This window comes from Aspergillus alliaceus, assembly GCF_009176365.1.
Source record: "Aspergillus alliaceus strain CBS 536.65 unplaced genomic scaffold BDW43scaffold_28, whole genome shotgun sequence".
Lineage (NCBI taxonomy): Eukaryota > Fungi > Ascomycota > Eurotiomycetes > Eurotiales > Aspergillaceae > Aspergillus > Aspergillus alliaceus.
Window position 1 is genome coordinate 335,987 of NW_022474711.1, and position 14,153 is coordinate 350,139.

General features: G+C 46.2%; 5 protein-coding genes across 5 annotated transcripts; 3 read left to right on the top strand and 2 right to left on the bottom strand.

The window, feature by feature from the left end:
* The first annotated feature begins 182 nt into the window (after positions 1-182).
* Positions 183-2,320, top strand: sidI (putative long-chain-fatty-acid-CoA ligase). The gene is made up of 5 exons (XM_032037892.1): positions 183-610; positions 673-970; positions 1,063-1,442; positions 1,496-1,825; positions 1,909-2,320. Exons 1-5 carry the CDS (start codon positions 205-207, stop codon positions 2,250-2,252), a joined length of 1,758 nt encoding a protein of 585 aa, XP_031899294.1. The 5' UTR covers positions 183-204; the 3' UTR covers positions 2,253-2,320.
* Positions 2,321-5,238: 2,918 nt separating this feature from the next.
* On the top strand, positions 5,239-7,379 carry BDW43DRAFT_279454 (putative pyridine nucleotide-disulfide oxidoreductase AMID-like). Its single transcript, XM_032042308.1, has 5 exons — positions 5,239-5,828; positions 5,888-6,229; positions 6,286-6,643; positions 6,708-7,015; positions 7,082-7,379. Exons 1-5 carry the CDS (start codon positions 5,621-5,623, stop codon positions 7,123-7,125), a joined length of 1,260 nt encoding a protein of 419 aa, XP_031899295.1. The 5' UTR covers positions 5,239-5,620; the 3' UTR covers positions 7,126-7,379.
* A 116-nt stretch (positions 7,380-7,495) lies between these two features.
* On the bottom strand, positions 7,496-8,796 carry BDW43DRAFT_312135 (TauD/TfdA dioxygenase family protein; the record flags this gene model as incomplete). Its single annotated transcript, XM_032047308.1, has 5 exons — positions 7,496-7,705; positions 7,758-7,861; positions 7,921-8,362; positions 8,422-8,516; positions 8,577-8,796. The coding sequence occupies 5 exons, from the start codon at positions 8,794-8,796 to the stop codon at positions 7,496-7,498; spliced, it is 1,071 nt and encodes a 356-aa protein (XP_031899296.1).
* Positions 8,797-9,572: 776 nt separating this feature from the next.
* On the bottom strand, positions 9,573-10,796 carry BDW43DRAFT_320135 (glycoside hydrolase family 71 protein; the record flags this gene model as incomplete). The annotated part of the gene is made up of 1 exon (XM_032049037.1): positions 9,573-10,796. One exon carries the CDS (start codon positions 10,794-10,796, stop codon positions 9,573-9,575), a length of 1,224 nt encoding a protein of 407 aa, XP_031899297.1.
* Positions 10,797-13,059: 2,263 nt separating this feature from the next.
* Positions 13,060-13,454, top strand: BDW43DRAFT_279458 (uncharacterized protein). Its single transcript, XM_032042309.1, has one exon. The coding sequence runs from the start codon at positions 13,210-13,212 to the stop codon at positions 13,438-13,440; it is 231 nt and encodes a 76-aa protein (XP_031899298.1). The 5' UTR covers positions 13,060-13,209; the 3' UTR covers positions 13,441-13,454.
* The last annotated feature ends 699 nt before the right edge of the window (positions 13,455-14,153 follow it).

Consider the following 14,153-nt stretch of genomic DNA (forward strand, 5'->3'; position numbering starts at 1 on the left):
ATTTCTGCTTCGGTTAGCGAGACCCGAATAGTAAAAGAGGCGTTGATTGAGCGCCGAGAAGGATCTAGGCAGAATCACTGAATCCCGAGGTGTTTTGAGGGACCAGAGTACGACGCTTATATTAATGAGCTGCCGTGGCCCTCGGGTTGGCTTTTTTTTTTTGGTTGGAATCCTTAGTTTGTCCGGTACCAAGCAAATTTCGCAATGGCAGCTACGCGACGTCTGCAGCAGACTTTATCCCATATTCAGCCGCCAAAGGTGCCTGAACAACTCTCAATTGTCTATGGCCCTACACAACCCCCCCTACTAGATATCACTCTTGGAGAGTTACTCGCATTACAGAATCTTCAGTATGGCGAACATGAGTGCCTTGTGTTTCCATGGACTGGAACTCGATGGACATATTCCGACCTGAATGATGAGGCAGATAGTCTGGCTCGGGGTCTATTGGCTATGGGTATTCACAAGGGAGATCGTGTGGGAATTATGGCCGGCAATTGCGAACAATATATTTCCGTTTTCTTTGCTGCTGCGCGTGTTGGGGCTGTTTTAGTGGTGCTCAATAATACTTACACGCCCTCGGAGCTCTACTATGCTCTGGAACATACAGGTACCTGCATTGTCTACCATGTCTATTAAGATTACGTGCTAATGCTTTATTTTAACATCTAGATTGCCGATTGTTATTTATGACGCCTCGCATTGGCCGTCACTCACTAGAGGAGGTTCTCTCAAAACTGGGCCCTTATCCCAAGCGGAAAGGATCATCAGCTGCCCTGGAAGAGATCGTCATTTTGCGGGGTGAACACTCGGACTTCCCAACATACAACAGCGTTCATCAAAGAGGATTATCGGTTTCGAGAAATGCGTTGCTGGATCGCCAGGCACAATTGAGACCCGACGATGTCTGTAATCTACAGTTTACCAGCGGCTCAACCGGAAACCCCAAAGCGGCGATGCTGACCCATCAGTATGTATACCCCGAGCGCAATCTACCATGCGTCGGAAATACTCCAGAGAATGCTATAGTTCCCCAAAGGCTGACACGACCGCGCTCTCCAGTAACCTTGTTAACAACTCACGCTTCATTGGAGACCGAATGGACTTTACATCCTTTGATGTCCTCTGCTGTCCCCCACCTCTGTTCCATTGTTTCGGTCTCGTTCTTGGTATGCTAGCGGTTGTCACACATGGAGCAAAGATCGTCTTCCCTAGCGAGACGTTCGATCCAAATGCAGTTCTCCACGCAATCTCCGATGAGAAATGCACCGCCCTCCATGGCGTGCCGACTATGTTTGAAGCCATCCTGAGCCTCCCCAAGCCACCGAACTTCGACACACGCAACCTGCGCACCGGAATCATCGCTGGAGCGCCTGTTCCACGCCCATTGATGAAGAGATTATTCAAAGAATTGAACATGACACAATACACTAGCAGCTACGGTGCGTGTTTGAATATGGTATATGCATTACCAAGTTAACTAACGGCTATACAGGCCTAACAGAAGCATCACCAACATGTTTCAACGCAGTTACAACAGACACCATCGAAACACGCCTAAGAACAGTAGGCAAAGTGATGCCTCATGCGAAGGCAAAGATCATCGACGGAGAAGGCCACATCGTCCCGGTTGGCCAACGAGGCGAACTATGCATGGCGGGCTACCAACTGACAAAAGGATACTGGAATAATCCAGAAAAGACCGCCGAAACGCTCATCACCGATGCGGACGGCACCACGTGGTTGAAAACAGGGGATGAGGCCATCTTCGACCCACAAGGCCGCTGCACCATCACTGGCCGATTCAAAGATATCATCATACGCGGTAAGTATCCTTTTGATGTTTTCTTCAAACTCTATCTACAAATAATACCGTAATGGTTATGGCTAAGAAGGTCATGACCTTAGGTGGAGAAAATATTTATCCGCTAGAAATCGAGGAGCGCCTGGCCAGCCACCCGGCTATTGAAGTTGCATCGGTGATCGGCATTCCTGACCACAAGTACGGTGAGGTGGTTGGGGCATTCATCGCCCTCGCTCCCGGTTACGAGGACAAGCGACCTTCGGACGAAGAGTTACGGGCTTGGACACGCGAGAAATTGGGTCGTCATAAGGCTCCACAGCATGTGTTCATATTCGGCGAGGAGGGTGTGGACCGGACAATTCCTGTTACGGGCAGTGGGAAGGTCCGGAAGGTGGATTTGCGGAAGGCTGCGGCAAATGTGCTGGAACTGCGTGCGAAAGCAAACTAAGGAGGCTTCTTCTGCCATTAGCACGATATAGAACTGTACATAGCTAGATGAATACCCTAGTAGTAATTGATTTTCGGTTATAGACTACGAGGTTCCATGTCAATGCAGGGAATGCCTACTAGAAACAGAAACTTCCGTGCAAATAAATGAATGACCCGTAGAGAAGTCCGAGAGGGGAAGCAAAGCCATTTCGGAGATTTGAGGAAGAGTTGCCCAATCAGACGATGAAATGCCCCGCCTGAACGTCCGATAGTGGTGATCCATAAAGTCTCGTAGTAAAATCAAGAAGAAATCCCGGGTAAAGAAAAAAACAAAGAGCGGGAAGAGTAAAGAAAGAGTAATAGTGGGGGTTCGGCGGGGGCCATTCGCAATGGGTGCCAATGATAACGATCAATCAGATTAGACAATCATCTAATCAGATGGGATTGCCAAGGAAGTTTTATTAGGGCACAGGGCATTCCCAATTTACACGGGATAAAATTTGCTGAAGGCCCCCACTTGTATCTCTAAACTTCATTCATTTTACTCATATAAAAGAAAATTCTAGCTCCGGTCTCGGCTGCGCATCAATTTTTACCTAAGTGCCTGTAGTATCATATCCTGTCACACATAAAGTCAGAAATTACGGATCAGATAAATTTAATCAAAGTGCGGAGATCTATGCTCTCTTGGTTCGCTTAATACCGGAAAGGAAAGACAAAGAGGAAAAGAACAAGCAAAAAAAGAAAAGAAAGGCAGAAGAATTTACTTAAAAATTGGAAAATGATCCACTTCTTCATACCAGGTCAAGTAAATAATTCTATTTTCATTCGTATCAACTGCCGATAGATCCACCAGCATTTCATGAAAACTGACGTAGCAAAGAGTGTACATACAGCAATGCAAGAATATGTAGTAAAACATTGTAGTTTTCCCTAGGTCAGTGATATGATAAGCGCTAGTCGGCCTTCCTTATCACGTACCCTGTTGTTCCAAGGGCCTGGTTTTATTGTAGCCTTTGGTAGCTCTGGGTCATCCCCAAGCTCCATTTACAATCTCTAGATGGCATATATACACAGACAGCGCTCCAAATCAGTTGCAAGGTTGGTCTATCTTTCAAAATTCACGTAGGATGAGTTTGTTGGTTCCCCTGGGTACGTGCCTACACGGAGCTACTCCCCCATTGATGATCACATTGAGTTGTATGTAATACTTTGGTGAAATTGAACTAGTCGTGCAGCTTTTCCGGGAGTGTGGTTCCTTCATATGCCCAGGGGTGTCGTCAGAGCTAGAGTTGCGTGAGTCAATTCTGCCTTGAGACAGCTTGAAGTGTTCCTATAGTTTTGTAGGGCTCATTCGGTCGAGCAAGAGCGACCTAAGGACTATAAGATAGCTACATTTACATCCACTCCATAGATTCTTCACTACATAAAGATGGCTCCGGAAGCTCCTGCCTGCATCTGTGAAAATGCTCGGTATTCTTCCGATACTCGGGAACATGCATATATGCTGCAGCATGGGCCAAGTTCCAGACTAGGCAATGTACGCATACCTTGTGGAGATCACTTATTTTGAGGGTAGAGAGCAAATGGTTGTATTTATGAGGTATGCAAAATGATGCTGCAAGCCATAGCGTATGGTATGTATCAGAGTATGGTAAGTTTGATGCGGCCCCCGTAATACATAAACGATACAAGATTTCTCAGGTGGAACTAGCCCTATTATAGCAATAGCTCCACGAGCCAGTGCCAGTCCACTGTTAAAGCAAAATTTCTTTCCGACAATTTCGATAGTGACCCACAGACTATTTTCGTGTCTATCTCGAGACACTCCGTAAATGGCGCACTGCATTTGGAACCGTACCGAAGCAGAACACATTAGAACTGTTTTCTACGCAGTTTGACGAGAAGTGGATTCTCATTCTTAGTATCCTGCACATGCCCGGAACAAAAATCCAACACCTAACTCCTGCAAGCTATCAATATCTTAGGCGTTGATGTCACTCGAATAAAATCTTTTCCTTTGCATCATTATTCACGTATACTTGTGTTTCTCTTGTAGCTTCGTGGGTATAGTTCAAGGTCATAGGAGTAACTTGTTCGTCGTCTGCAGGGACTGTTTGAGGTTTCTAAATTTCTTATGCCCGCAAAGGCAAGTCCCACATGTGATAATTAAGATGACCATCCGGACGTGCTAGGTTTGGGGGTGGTATTCTAGCGGGTAGATCATTCATAAAGAATATAAAGGGGCTGCATACCCATAGACGTGCTGTACATTATACATACATAAAGTATAATCTGCATGTCTAGACAATATCTCCTTGTCTATTCTTACGGTTGCTTGACCGATCGGGGTGTACCTGTTAAACAGTCCATGAGGTGAGATTGTGTCGACCAGTTTACTCCGTGGCCCATACTGGATATTGCTTGACTGTCGCAAGGAGAACTCACCCATTTCAATAAATCTATGAACCCATCCTGGTCCATGTTTTCTCGAAAGGTGTACAGATGTAGGGCCTGAAACACAAATCTAGGATTGAATAGCTTCAAGACACCGTGAGCCGGGCAAAGAAAGTAAGAAAAAAGAAAAAAAAAATTCTTTCTTTTCCAGGGGCTGGGTGTGATGGAGAGGTGTTTCTCGGATCAGATAACTGTAGCCCTGTTTCGTCTTGGCGGATCATCCACAACTTGATGGCGTATTCGGAGGAGCTCCGCTCCTCCGAATCCTCCTCTTTGCTGGGTACAAGTTTATTTTTGTCTCTTAGCTGCTCTCCATGGTAATAATAATTTATTAAAATCGACTCCACTCTCTTCGCTGGATTTCTATTATTCAAATTAACTGACCAACCCGCAATCGTTTTCTATCCAGCATCTGATAAGATACTAGTAAAGTTCGGCTCCAGGCAGGATCCGGCATGGCGCGACAATCTGATTTGTAGTGAGCGAGATATTCCATTCCATCACATCAATTAATACATACTATAGTTCCTATGCTAGGACCCCATTCTATCAGGTACTTCTACCCCTCTTAGGCTTGAATGTTGAAACAATTTGAAATAGACGTTTACTGCTAACGTGCTAGCATTGTCTCAGTGATAGCATAATCCTACCCTGCTTTCTTGGCCTCTGGGGACAATGAATCCTTTCATACTCGTTCAATATAGGAACCTCCATTAGCTCCACTACTCCCGAAATCTTACTCCTTGGCTTCGGATCTATTTCGCCAATGTAGGCGCAGCACCAGTCCGGTCGCTGTCACGGACCTTAAAAGAACAACGTCCCCTCCCTCCTTTTTAACCTAGCGTTTTGATTCTCCCTCTGTTCCTGCCCTCCGCCTTCTTAACCTGTCCTATATTAATTCAAAAGTTGCCTTTGTAGACTGTTCTCAAGATGCCCTCCAACGAAGCCCTTACCCCTCTTCTTCGCCAGTTCCGTGTCTTGATTGCCGGTGGCTCGTATGGTGGATTGAGTGCAGCTCTTACGCTCATCGACCTTTCCAAGGGTCGTCTAGCTCGCTTCAACTTCATAGCAGATGCGAAACCACCTCAGCATCAAATCCCTATTCATATTACTGTTGTAGATGAAAGGGATGGGTTTTGTGAGCATTCCCTGTCATTTCACCCGGAGAACTAGTTGCTGATATCTGCCCCTCCCAAGATCACCTAATTGGCTCTCCCAAGGCTTTGGCATGCGACAAGTTCGCTTCGAAAACTTGGACCAAATTCAATGATATCCCTGCATTGAAATCTTCGAATTTGCAAATTGTCCGCGGTAGTATCAATAATGTGGATTTCCAAAACAAGGTTGCGCAGATCCTTGACCTTGAAACAAAGGAAACAAGGCAAGAAAAGTACGACTTCTTCATTGCCGGCACAGGCCTTCGTCGAGTATTCCCCACAGTCCCACAGTCTTTAAAGAGAGAAGAGTTTCTCAAGGAGGCTCTGAGCCATAAGGAAGACATTCGGAATGCGCATGATGGCGTAGTCATCATCGGAGGAGGTAATGCACATCTTTATCAGATTTCAAAAGAAGGATAGCTAACATTAATAACCTAGGTGCTGTAGGGGTTGAGATGGCAGCCGAGCTGAAGGAGCTCGACTCCCAACAGAAAGTTACGCTTGTTCACTCTCGCGATCGTCTGCTTTCTGCAGAACCCCTGCCAGATGATTTCAAGGAGCGCGTCGTCACCATTCTTAAGGAGGCTGGTGTTGAGGTGATCCTGGGTCAACGGGTTATCGATACCACGGCAGTGGAAGCAGAGGACGGCAAGCGTAAATGGAATCTAATTTTGGCAGACGGGAAGAAACTGCAGGCCGGTCATATTATGAATGCCGTTTCCAAGGGCTCACCTACATCATCGTATCTGCCTAAGAATGCCTTGAATGAAGATGGTTACGTTAAGATCCGCCCGAAGTACGTTATTTCCACAGCTGCTGTTGCATATTGCCTTCTGGCATGGAAACTAACTATGCTACAGCTTACAATTCGCCAACCCAGTCCCCAATGCGGAGCACCACTTTGCGGTTGGTGATATTACTCAGTGGGCTGGTATCAAGCGCTGTGGAGGTGCCATCCACATGGGACACTATGCCGGTACCAACATCTATCAGCTTATGCTATCAGAAAGTTTTAAAGTCAAGCCCGAGTTTTTAAAACTTCAGGAGCACCCACCCGTCATCGGACTAGCTCTGGGACATACTGCGGTGTCGTACAGCCCTGGCGAGGGTACTCAGCATGGCAAGGAGCTTAGAGGAACTTTGTTTGGAGAGGATATGGGCTACACAAGTAAGTTCCCTCCATACCATACTAACTGCCGGGCATACATTGTGGACACCAACTAATATTATGTAGTTTGCTGGAACTACATGCGGATGTCTGAGCCATGCCAAGCGTGATTTCATGGTTCAAAAGCGCTTCTTCCTATATGCACTCCTGCGTCTTGTATCCATGACTGAGCTGGAATTTGGGTTGGAAATGCATCTACATTTTTCACTCCATTTACCCGTTCTTGCTTCTTCGTTTTCTTCTAATCTAAGTTCGATTGGCTGGGAAGGACATGGCGGCCTGAAAATGACTCATGGGTTATGGCGCTGTGAATTTCTCATATTTATGTCTTTTAATAATCTACTCGATCTACAATGAATTTTTTTATTACTATTTATAAGTGTTCAATTTGGATATTATGCTGTTTTCTCACTCTAGATTTGAAATCTGCCCGAAATTTACAGAAGAACAAGTCAATACTGATACCCTACGACATGGTCGCTATCTTCGATTTTCGGCCAAAGCTTGTCTCCTCGACTTAGACTGAAGGTCAAGATAAGGGGCCTCTCCCAAACTGCAAACTCGATCACCAGCTCGGGCTTCTGCATAATCGTATGTCGCACAATGCCAGGTCGACCTGTTGTCCCAGATCGCCATGTCATTCTTGTTCCACTTAAACCGGACCTGGGCGTCGTGGTTTTGCGTGACAAGCTAACGTCCTCAGCCTATGCACATCAATAATCAGGCTACCTATTCGACTCACATTGAATAGATACTGCAACAACACGTCCGACTCGTCCTTTGTTACCCCATTAATACGACGCGTGAAACCCTTGTTCACATATACTGACTTCCACCCAGTCACCGCTATCGTAATGTGAGTCATACCAAATCCGGATGCGGAAAGGACAGAAGGGATAACGCACGATTAGTCCTGATAACAGGATGAACTGCGGTGAGATCCTCGCCAGAGTTAAGGGGAGAGCCCCGAATATCCTTGCGTAGAGGGCTGCCCAATCTCCGTGCCTCTTCATGGAAGAACGTAGCATCATGTGTCGCCGTCAAACCCTCCAAGAACTCCGCCATTTGCGGCGACAGACGATCGTAAACTTCATAACCCGAGGCCCAGAGTGTATCGCCGCCTGTCTCCGGGAGTGTGTGGATCTTCAGCATTGCGTAGTCGGATGGTACTCGCTCGAAACTAATATCCGTATGCCATCCTACTGAGGCGAACCGGCTCGTGTCGCTGAGCTGATGTGTTAGACCGCCGCCTTTCTTCTGCTTCTCGCTGCTGATGACGCTGATCTGGTCCCCTAGCTCGCTTCCTTCTTCTGTCAGTGGGTGCACGTGTAATCCTGATGATTCGGGCTGGTTTGTCCAGTCAGCCAGCTAGCTTAGTACCGATCTTCAGCTGAATTCAAACCTACGCAGCCTGCGAGAACTGATAACCTTTCACCGAACTGTCGCATCTCTTGGGGCGTTAGTTCTTGGTTGCGTAGGAAGACTACACCTCGCTTGGAGACTACTATTCGTTAGATAACTGTGACAGACAAGAAACTGGATGTTGCATGTTCCCACTTACTAGTCACAGCAAGGTCTTTGATTAAGCGATCGCATTCGTTTGATTTCAGGATCGCGGCGACTTGAACGCCAAAATACTCTCTTCCGATAACGGGTGTGAGGTCATTATGGGTGTATGTGTCTAGAGAGCCGGAGTATTCCAAGGGCTGTGAGATGCGAGGACGAGATTGATCGTGGCCTCCTCGTGTTGAAGCAGTGATATTCCCAAGGGCGGTAGGCATGATGAATCAAGATTTGTCTGTATATTCCGTGTATATCAACTTGGACCGTATTTTGAGAAAATGTTCATAGAGCAACTTCTTAGGAGTTGGATAAAATTGGAAAAAAAATGAAAACAACCCCCGACAGAGGTATCGAACCATCTCTATATATTTCCCAACCACGACTAGAATACCTCGAAGTTATACTGACAGTCCCCACACCGTCTCATAGACTTGTTTCGTTCTACTTAAATCCGATTGTTCCGCATAGCAATCAGCCAACAGATGTTCTGGCGGTGCCCCTCACATAGTTTGTTCTTGAAGGCATTCAATTGGTGTAGATAGAAGCTTGGCCGCTCGTCATATCGTCCCCGCATTTACTCGCGTTCAAATCGAGGGAATCCCACGCAATGATTGGCTGGTGTCGGTGAAATTTTCGGAGGGTTGAAATAACTACTCATGTCGTTTTACCGATGGTGTGCTTGGAGCTTCGGCTTGTGCAATTCGCTAGCCGTTTCTGTCCGGCTTTACGGTGATTCGTGAGAATCTGCGTCCCGGATGAGAGATTATCACCGCGGATTCGATTCTAAAGTGGAAAGATCTAGGAGCATGTTTTTGTAAATTTTTGCGCTGGCTCATTATTATATTCGATTGGTGGTTGACATGGTAGTTCGAATGGATTATATATATAATCGTGGCATTCAGCTGATAACTTCCGTAGAAACCAAGAACACCAATGCTTCTAGGTTGTCTCGACAGCATACCTTTGATTCATGAACTATATGTATGGTATCACATTACAAAACATTTAACTCTCCTGCCAAAGTAAACATGACCACGCCCAACGAGAAAATACGCATGCCCATTGAGGCAAACATCGTGCGATCTCCACCCGAGGTACCCACCCAAGCATTATAATTCTGGAGCCCCTTCTCTTCGCTAGGACATTCGGAGGTGATAGCTTGCCCAGTTATACCAGCTACCTTCTTATCACCCCTGGTTATGGTCACCTCCACCTCGCCAACCTTAGTAAACGGGACGTAGCCATGGTAAATACCCTTTCCGTCCTTGGGAACATGCTGCCATTTCCCAGCCACCTTGTCGCCTCCGATCGTGACCGTAACATCGGCCGTGGAGTTGAGAAGAGCCGAGTACATGATACGGTCCTCGACAATCTCCGAAGGCTTATACTCGATTTGTCCCTGAGATTCAGAGTTCCCAGTAGTTCCCCCGGTAGTGCAGACAGAGTTAGGATGCAGACGATACCACGAAACAACATTCTCCTTTTCGACAGGAATAGTCGCGTTGGGATTCTTATACTGAGCCACCACGAACGGCAAGAATGTGCGCCAGCCATCATGCGGCATGTTAATCACGTAGTTGAACGGAGCCTCTCCACGATCAAAAGCCTCATACACAGGGCCCTTGGGATGTAGGGGACCAATATAGTGCGACTCGCCGTAGTCATTCCACGAAATGATCTCGACAAACTCCGGCTGGAAAGATATCACCTCTTGCCAACGATCATACCACAGATTGTCACCGCGCCACACCCAGTTCTTGCCGAAGCCCGGCATATTGGTGTAGAACCAGGGTGACACCGGCATCATGTAGGGGCGGCCATCTAGTGCATGCCTGTAGGCATCATCTGATGAAGTGTTCAGGCGCGTGGGGCCATTTGGCCAGGCGGCCCAGCTGAACAGGCCATCGACGTAGCTTTTGTTGGCGGCAGCTTCGGGGCCGATCGACGAGAAGTCGGGGATGAAGAAGGAGTCGGTATTCTTCTTGATCTCGGGCCAGTCGGGACTTGTTGCGCCCTCGAAGGTGGACATGAATGGTTTGGACTCATACTTGTAGTATGCGGGGTGGTTCTTGTACTGGTTCATGAGATCGATGGTATCTTCCATGGGCCAGCTGCCGTTGCCGGCATAATCGAATGAGAAGAAGAGTTTGAAGTCGAGGTCTTTAGCTGTCGCGAATGCCTTTTCTAGTGAATCCTTCAATATCTCGTTATGGGCCATGTTCAGCGCGAATGCATCGATATGTGCATCTTTGGCGAGTTGAATATCGTTTTTCCAGTCTTTATTAGAGTATGTGGCACTGTTTCCCACCTACTATATGGTTAACAGGCTATTCAGCGTAGTAGTATAGCTGGAAGAAGGGTCCCTATACCATGAAGTGGGCAAATACTGCCTTTGCCTGTGCTTGGGCGCTGCACCATGACAGTATACTCAGAGTGTAAAAAATGAACCTCATAATGGCTGGCATGGGTTTCGGGGAAGGAAAAATGCAGCGGCATTTTTCATATTAACGTATCGCAGCGACAGCGTTAAATATTTAGGCATCTAGAGCACCAAAGTGCCATTTCTTTGCTTCCTAGGAATACGAGAATGATGTCTCATATTTAGATGACCCAAAACTGACCAATATATTTAACTTTATTGTATGCGCGATGCAGGTTGCTTCGATAGTCTACGTATGGGGAAGCAGGTCCGAGAATGACACAAGTTGACGAAAATGCTAGTAATCCAACCCTAAATCTGAATGCTTGCAGTGACAAAATAAAGACGTCCGAATTCTTGATCTAGCAGAAAAATGTATGACAATTATAGACGTTAACGTGGCCGTATGATCATATATTTGTATGTTTCTATGGCCTGATTTCAGGTTCACCGTTCAGCACACGAATCTATGGCTGATACCAGGCCTTAGGCAGTAATCTTGGCGGACAACAGTTTATACGTGCTTCTCCATACCTTGGCGCGAACCTGTCATTTTGTGATGTATCCAAATGCTGCCAATGAAGCGTAGATAGTAGGCTATTGCAAAAGTTAGTAGTCAAAGTTGAGTAATCAAGTTGCAGAAGAGCCCTAGCGAACTTTGCTCAGTATGCCTTGCTTGATGTGTCTGTTGTGTCCGGACCATAATGTAGCAAACCGTTTTGCAGATAGAACACGGATTATGTTAACCCTAGCGGGTTAGCTAGACGTTTTGCATATTATAGAGTAGCTTTAAATACAGAAATCCCTTTGTTAAATCCAGTTTAGAGTAGGTGGGTATGCTATATACATACTCAAGGACATTATTTCGTGAGATGGTTAGATGACCAATCCAAACCCCACGTCGCTCTGTTGCCGATCCCTTCCAGATTCCTTCTGCACACCTCTCACATCCACCTGCATGTTGAATTCAGAGCAGAGCATTGTCGTCCATAATGGCATGTAATTTCGACTTGCGAGGACTGCAGGCTGCTAGCAGCTATGGCGACTGCGCCGGTGCAGGAAAAGTGTCTGATCGATGAGGGCCGCGAGCGTCCTGTGTGTCTGGCCTGTGTCAGCAAGGGATTGGATTGATTGCTGCAGTAAAGCGTATGGCGGCATGCCTGCCGCGGTTTCCGAACCTTCTCAGCCTTCCGTAGCTAGTAATTGCCGGCAAGTTTACTGCTGTTAACCTGCACCGGAAGTGGAAAGTATTGACTGCAGCAGCAACAGATCTGCAAGGTAAAAGCAAAAAGATACCCCCGTAGCTTGTGGACCGATTACTGCCATGTCCCGGAGAACATGTTGAAGGGACAGCTTCGTTTGTGTGCGCGCCTAAGCTTGACAATGAATGCGAGAGCTGTATTGAGGGTTGTCTGTTTCAAACCTGATGTATAAGTTCCGACTGCCTCTAGCTTCCGCGAAATGAGACGACCCGGTGTTGCCAGACTTGGGGGCAATGATTCAATCAACGAGATACGCATCTGATTATCAAATCCTAAAAACGAACAAAAAACATATAACTGCATTAGTATGACCGTGTTCACCTAGGCCCTTTCGTGGGCGTGCCGCTGCTCTACGCTGGCACTTCAGGACCTCCTTTGGTGACCTGAATAATTTTTACCCAAAGGATAAGAACGCACATTTTGATACTACTTATTTTGAGATAGGGTCCATATTTAAATAGCATCTAGCTATCAGTTCCTCACTTTATCTCTATCTTATATTTTATTCTTAAGGGGAAAACTCTACACCTCTGCAAGTAATGTTTTTAAAGAGAGATATCCCAAATATAATCTCAGCTTCAATGACATCTATTTCTTTATTTTATAGGGATAGTAATCGACTGGATATTTTGAGACTCTGAAACATATATAATCGCGGGTTTAAATACACATGGGTTCATCGGCTGGTGGGAAAAGGTCGGCTTTCCATAATACAGGCAAGTTTATGCCGAACATATCAGGAGTCAGGACTAGTCAATTAGGTAGAAGAATGTGTAGAGATGGTAAAGCTACGTATAGTCCGTGTTGCGAGTGAGCACTCGGGGCAAGGCCAACATCTTATATACCATGTCGTGTTATTCAGAAACTTGATTTCAGAATCAAGGTACCAAGATAAAACATAGGCTGCTGCGCTCATCGTTAATACTCCTAGCGGGATGTAGAAATTATCGATGGACTATTTCCGGCCTAGGATAGCAGATGTGTGTGCAGGGCACACATCCGCCATTCTTAAAGATAAACAACACGGCCGCACACCATTGTCATGGGCAGCAGTGCATGGGCATGCTGCGGCAGTGGAGTTGCTTCTGAAGACACACAACATTGACCTCGATGCCAAAGAAAAGAGAGACGAAGAATACCTATCAATTCAGCTTCGTCGGGCAGTAAAGCATAAGCATTAAAATTTTTGTTGTTGCAGTTCTGCACTAATAGTCTGCCGTAACAAGAACTAACGGGACCTCTTGGTTTGGAGGTCGAGGCTTGTCAGCTAGAGAATTACCACTAAAGCTCCGCTATTCAGCCACCATGCTGCTCAATTTTGATTAGTGCTACAGTGCCTTGATCACGAGATCAGGCCATTATCAGGCCACAACCCTATGATATCGTATGGTTGAATGTACCTTTGTTAACATCTGGAATGTAATTTCTCCAACAGCCCAGATATCAACGGCATACGGTCTACCTTGCTCAGTGGATCCATGGATTTTAGGGGCTATGTATCTGAGAATATCTTTTAAACTTGTCGCCCTTCCGATATTCCTCTTCGTTCCGTGTGATAGCACAACTGTCTAAACGTGCGAGGACTATCCGAATATCCCAATAAGATTCCGCTGGATCTGAAAACAGCAAACTAAAAACGAAATAGCCAATCATACTTTTGGGCAGATCATGATACCGTCTCGCAGACCTAGTTGGGCGGTTCAGGATCTTTCTGTTTTGGGGATATGACAACACGAGCCATCAGTAATGACAGGTCATATAATTTGACTAACAACGCATATATACGTTACGTGGAACCAAACTGTGTAACGATAGCTTCTAGCAATATCGCCAGAACACGTGCTGCTCCTTGAGCTCACTCATTGATAGAGTTCCAGTATGCACAGAATTGCTA

Bases quoted from the DNA above. Each gene is read 5' to 3' on its own strand.
- sidI (XM_032037892.1), top strand. From the start codon at position 205: ATGGCAGCTACGCGACGTCTGCAGCAGACTTTATCCCATATTCAGCCG. The intron at 611-672 runs GTACCTGCATTG...TTTAACATCTAG, and splicing joins CTATGCTCTGGAACATACAG to ATTGCCGATTGTTATTTATG. The intron at 1,826-1,908 runs GTAAGTATCCTT...TCATGACCTTAG, and splicing joins CAAAGATATCATCATACGCG to GTGGAGAAAATATTTATCCG.
- BDW43DRAFT_279454 (XM_032042308.1), top strand. From the start codon at position 5,621: ATGCCCTCCAACGAAGCCCTTACCCCTCTTCTTCGCCAGTTCCGTGTC. The intron at 5,829-5,887 runs GTGAGCATTCCC...GCCCCTCCCAAG, and splicing joins AGATGAAAGGGATGGGTTTT to ATCACCTAATTGGCTCTCCC. The intron at 7,016-7,081 runs GTAAGTTCCCTC...AATATTATGTAG, and splicing joins AGAGGATATGGGCTACACAA to TTTGCTGGAACTACATGCGG.
- BDW43DRAFT_279458 (XM_032042309.1), top strand. From the start codon at position 13,210: ATGGACTATTTCCGGCCTAGGATAGCAGATGTGTGTGCAGGGCACACA.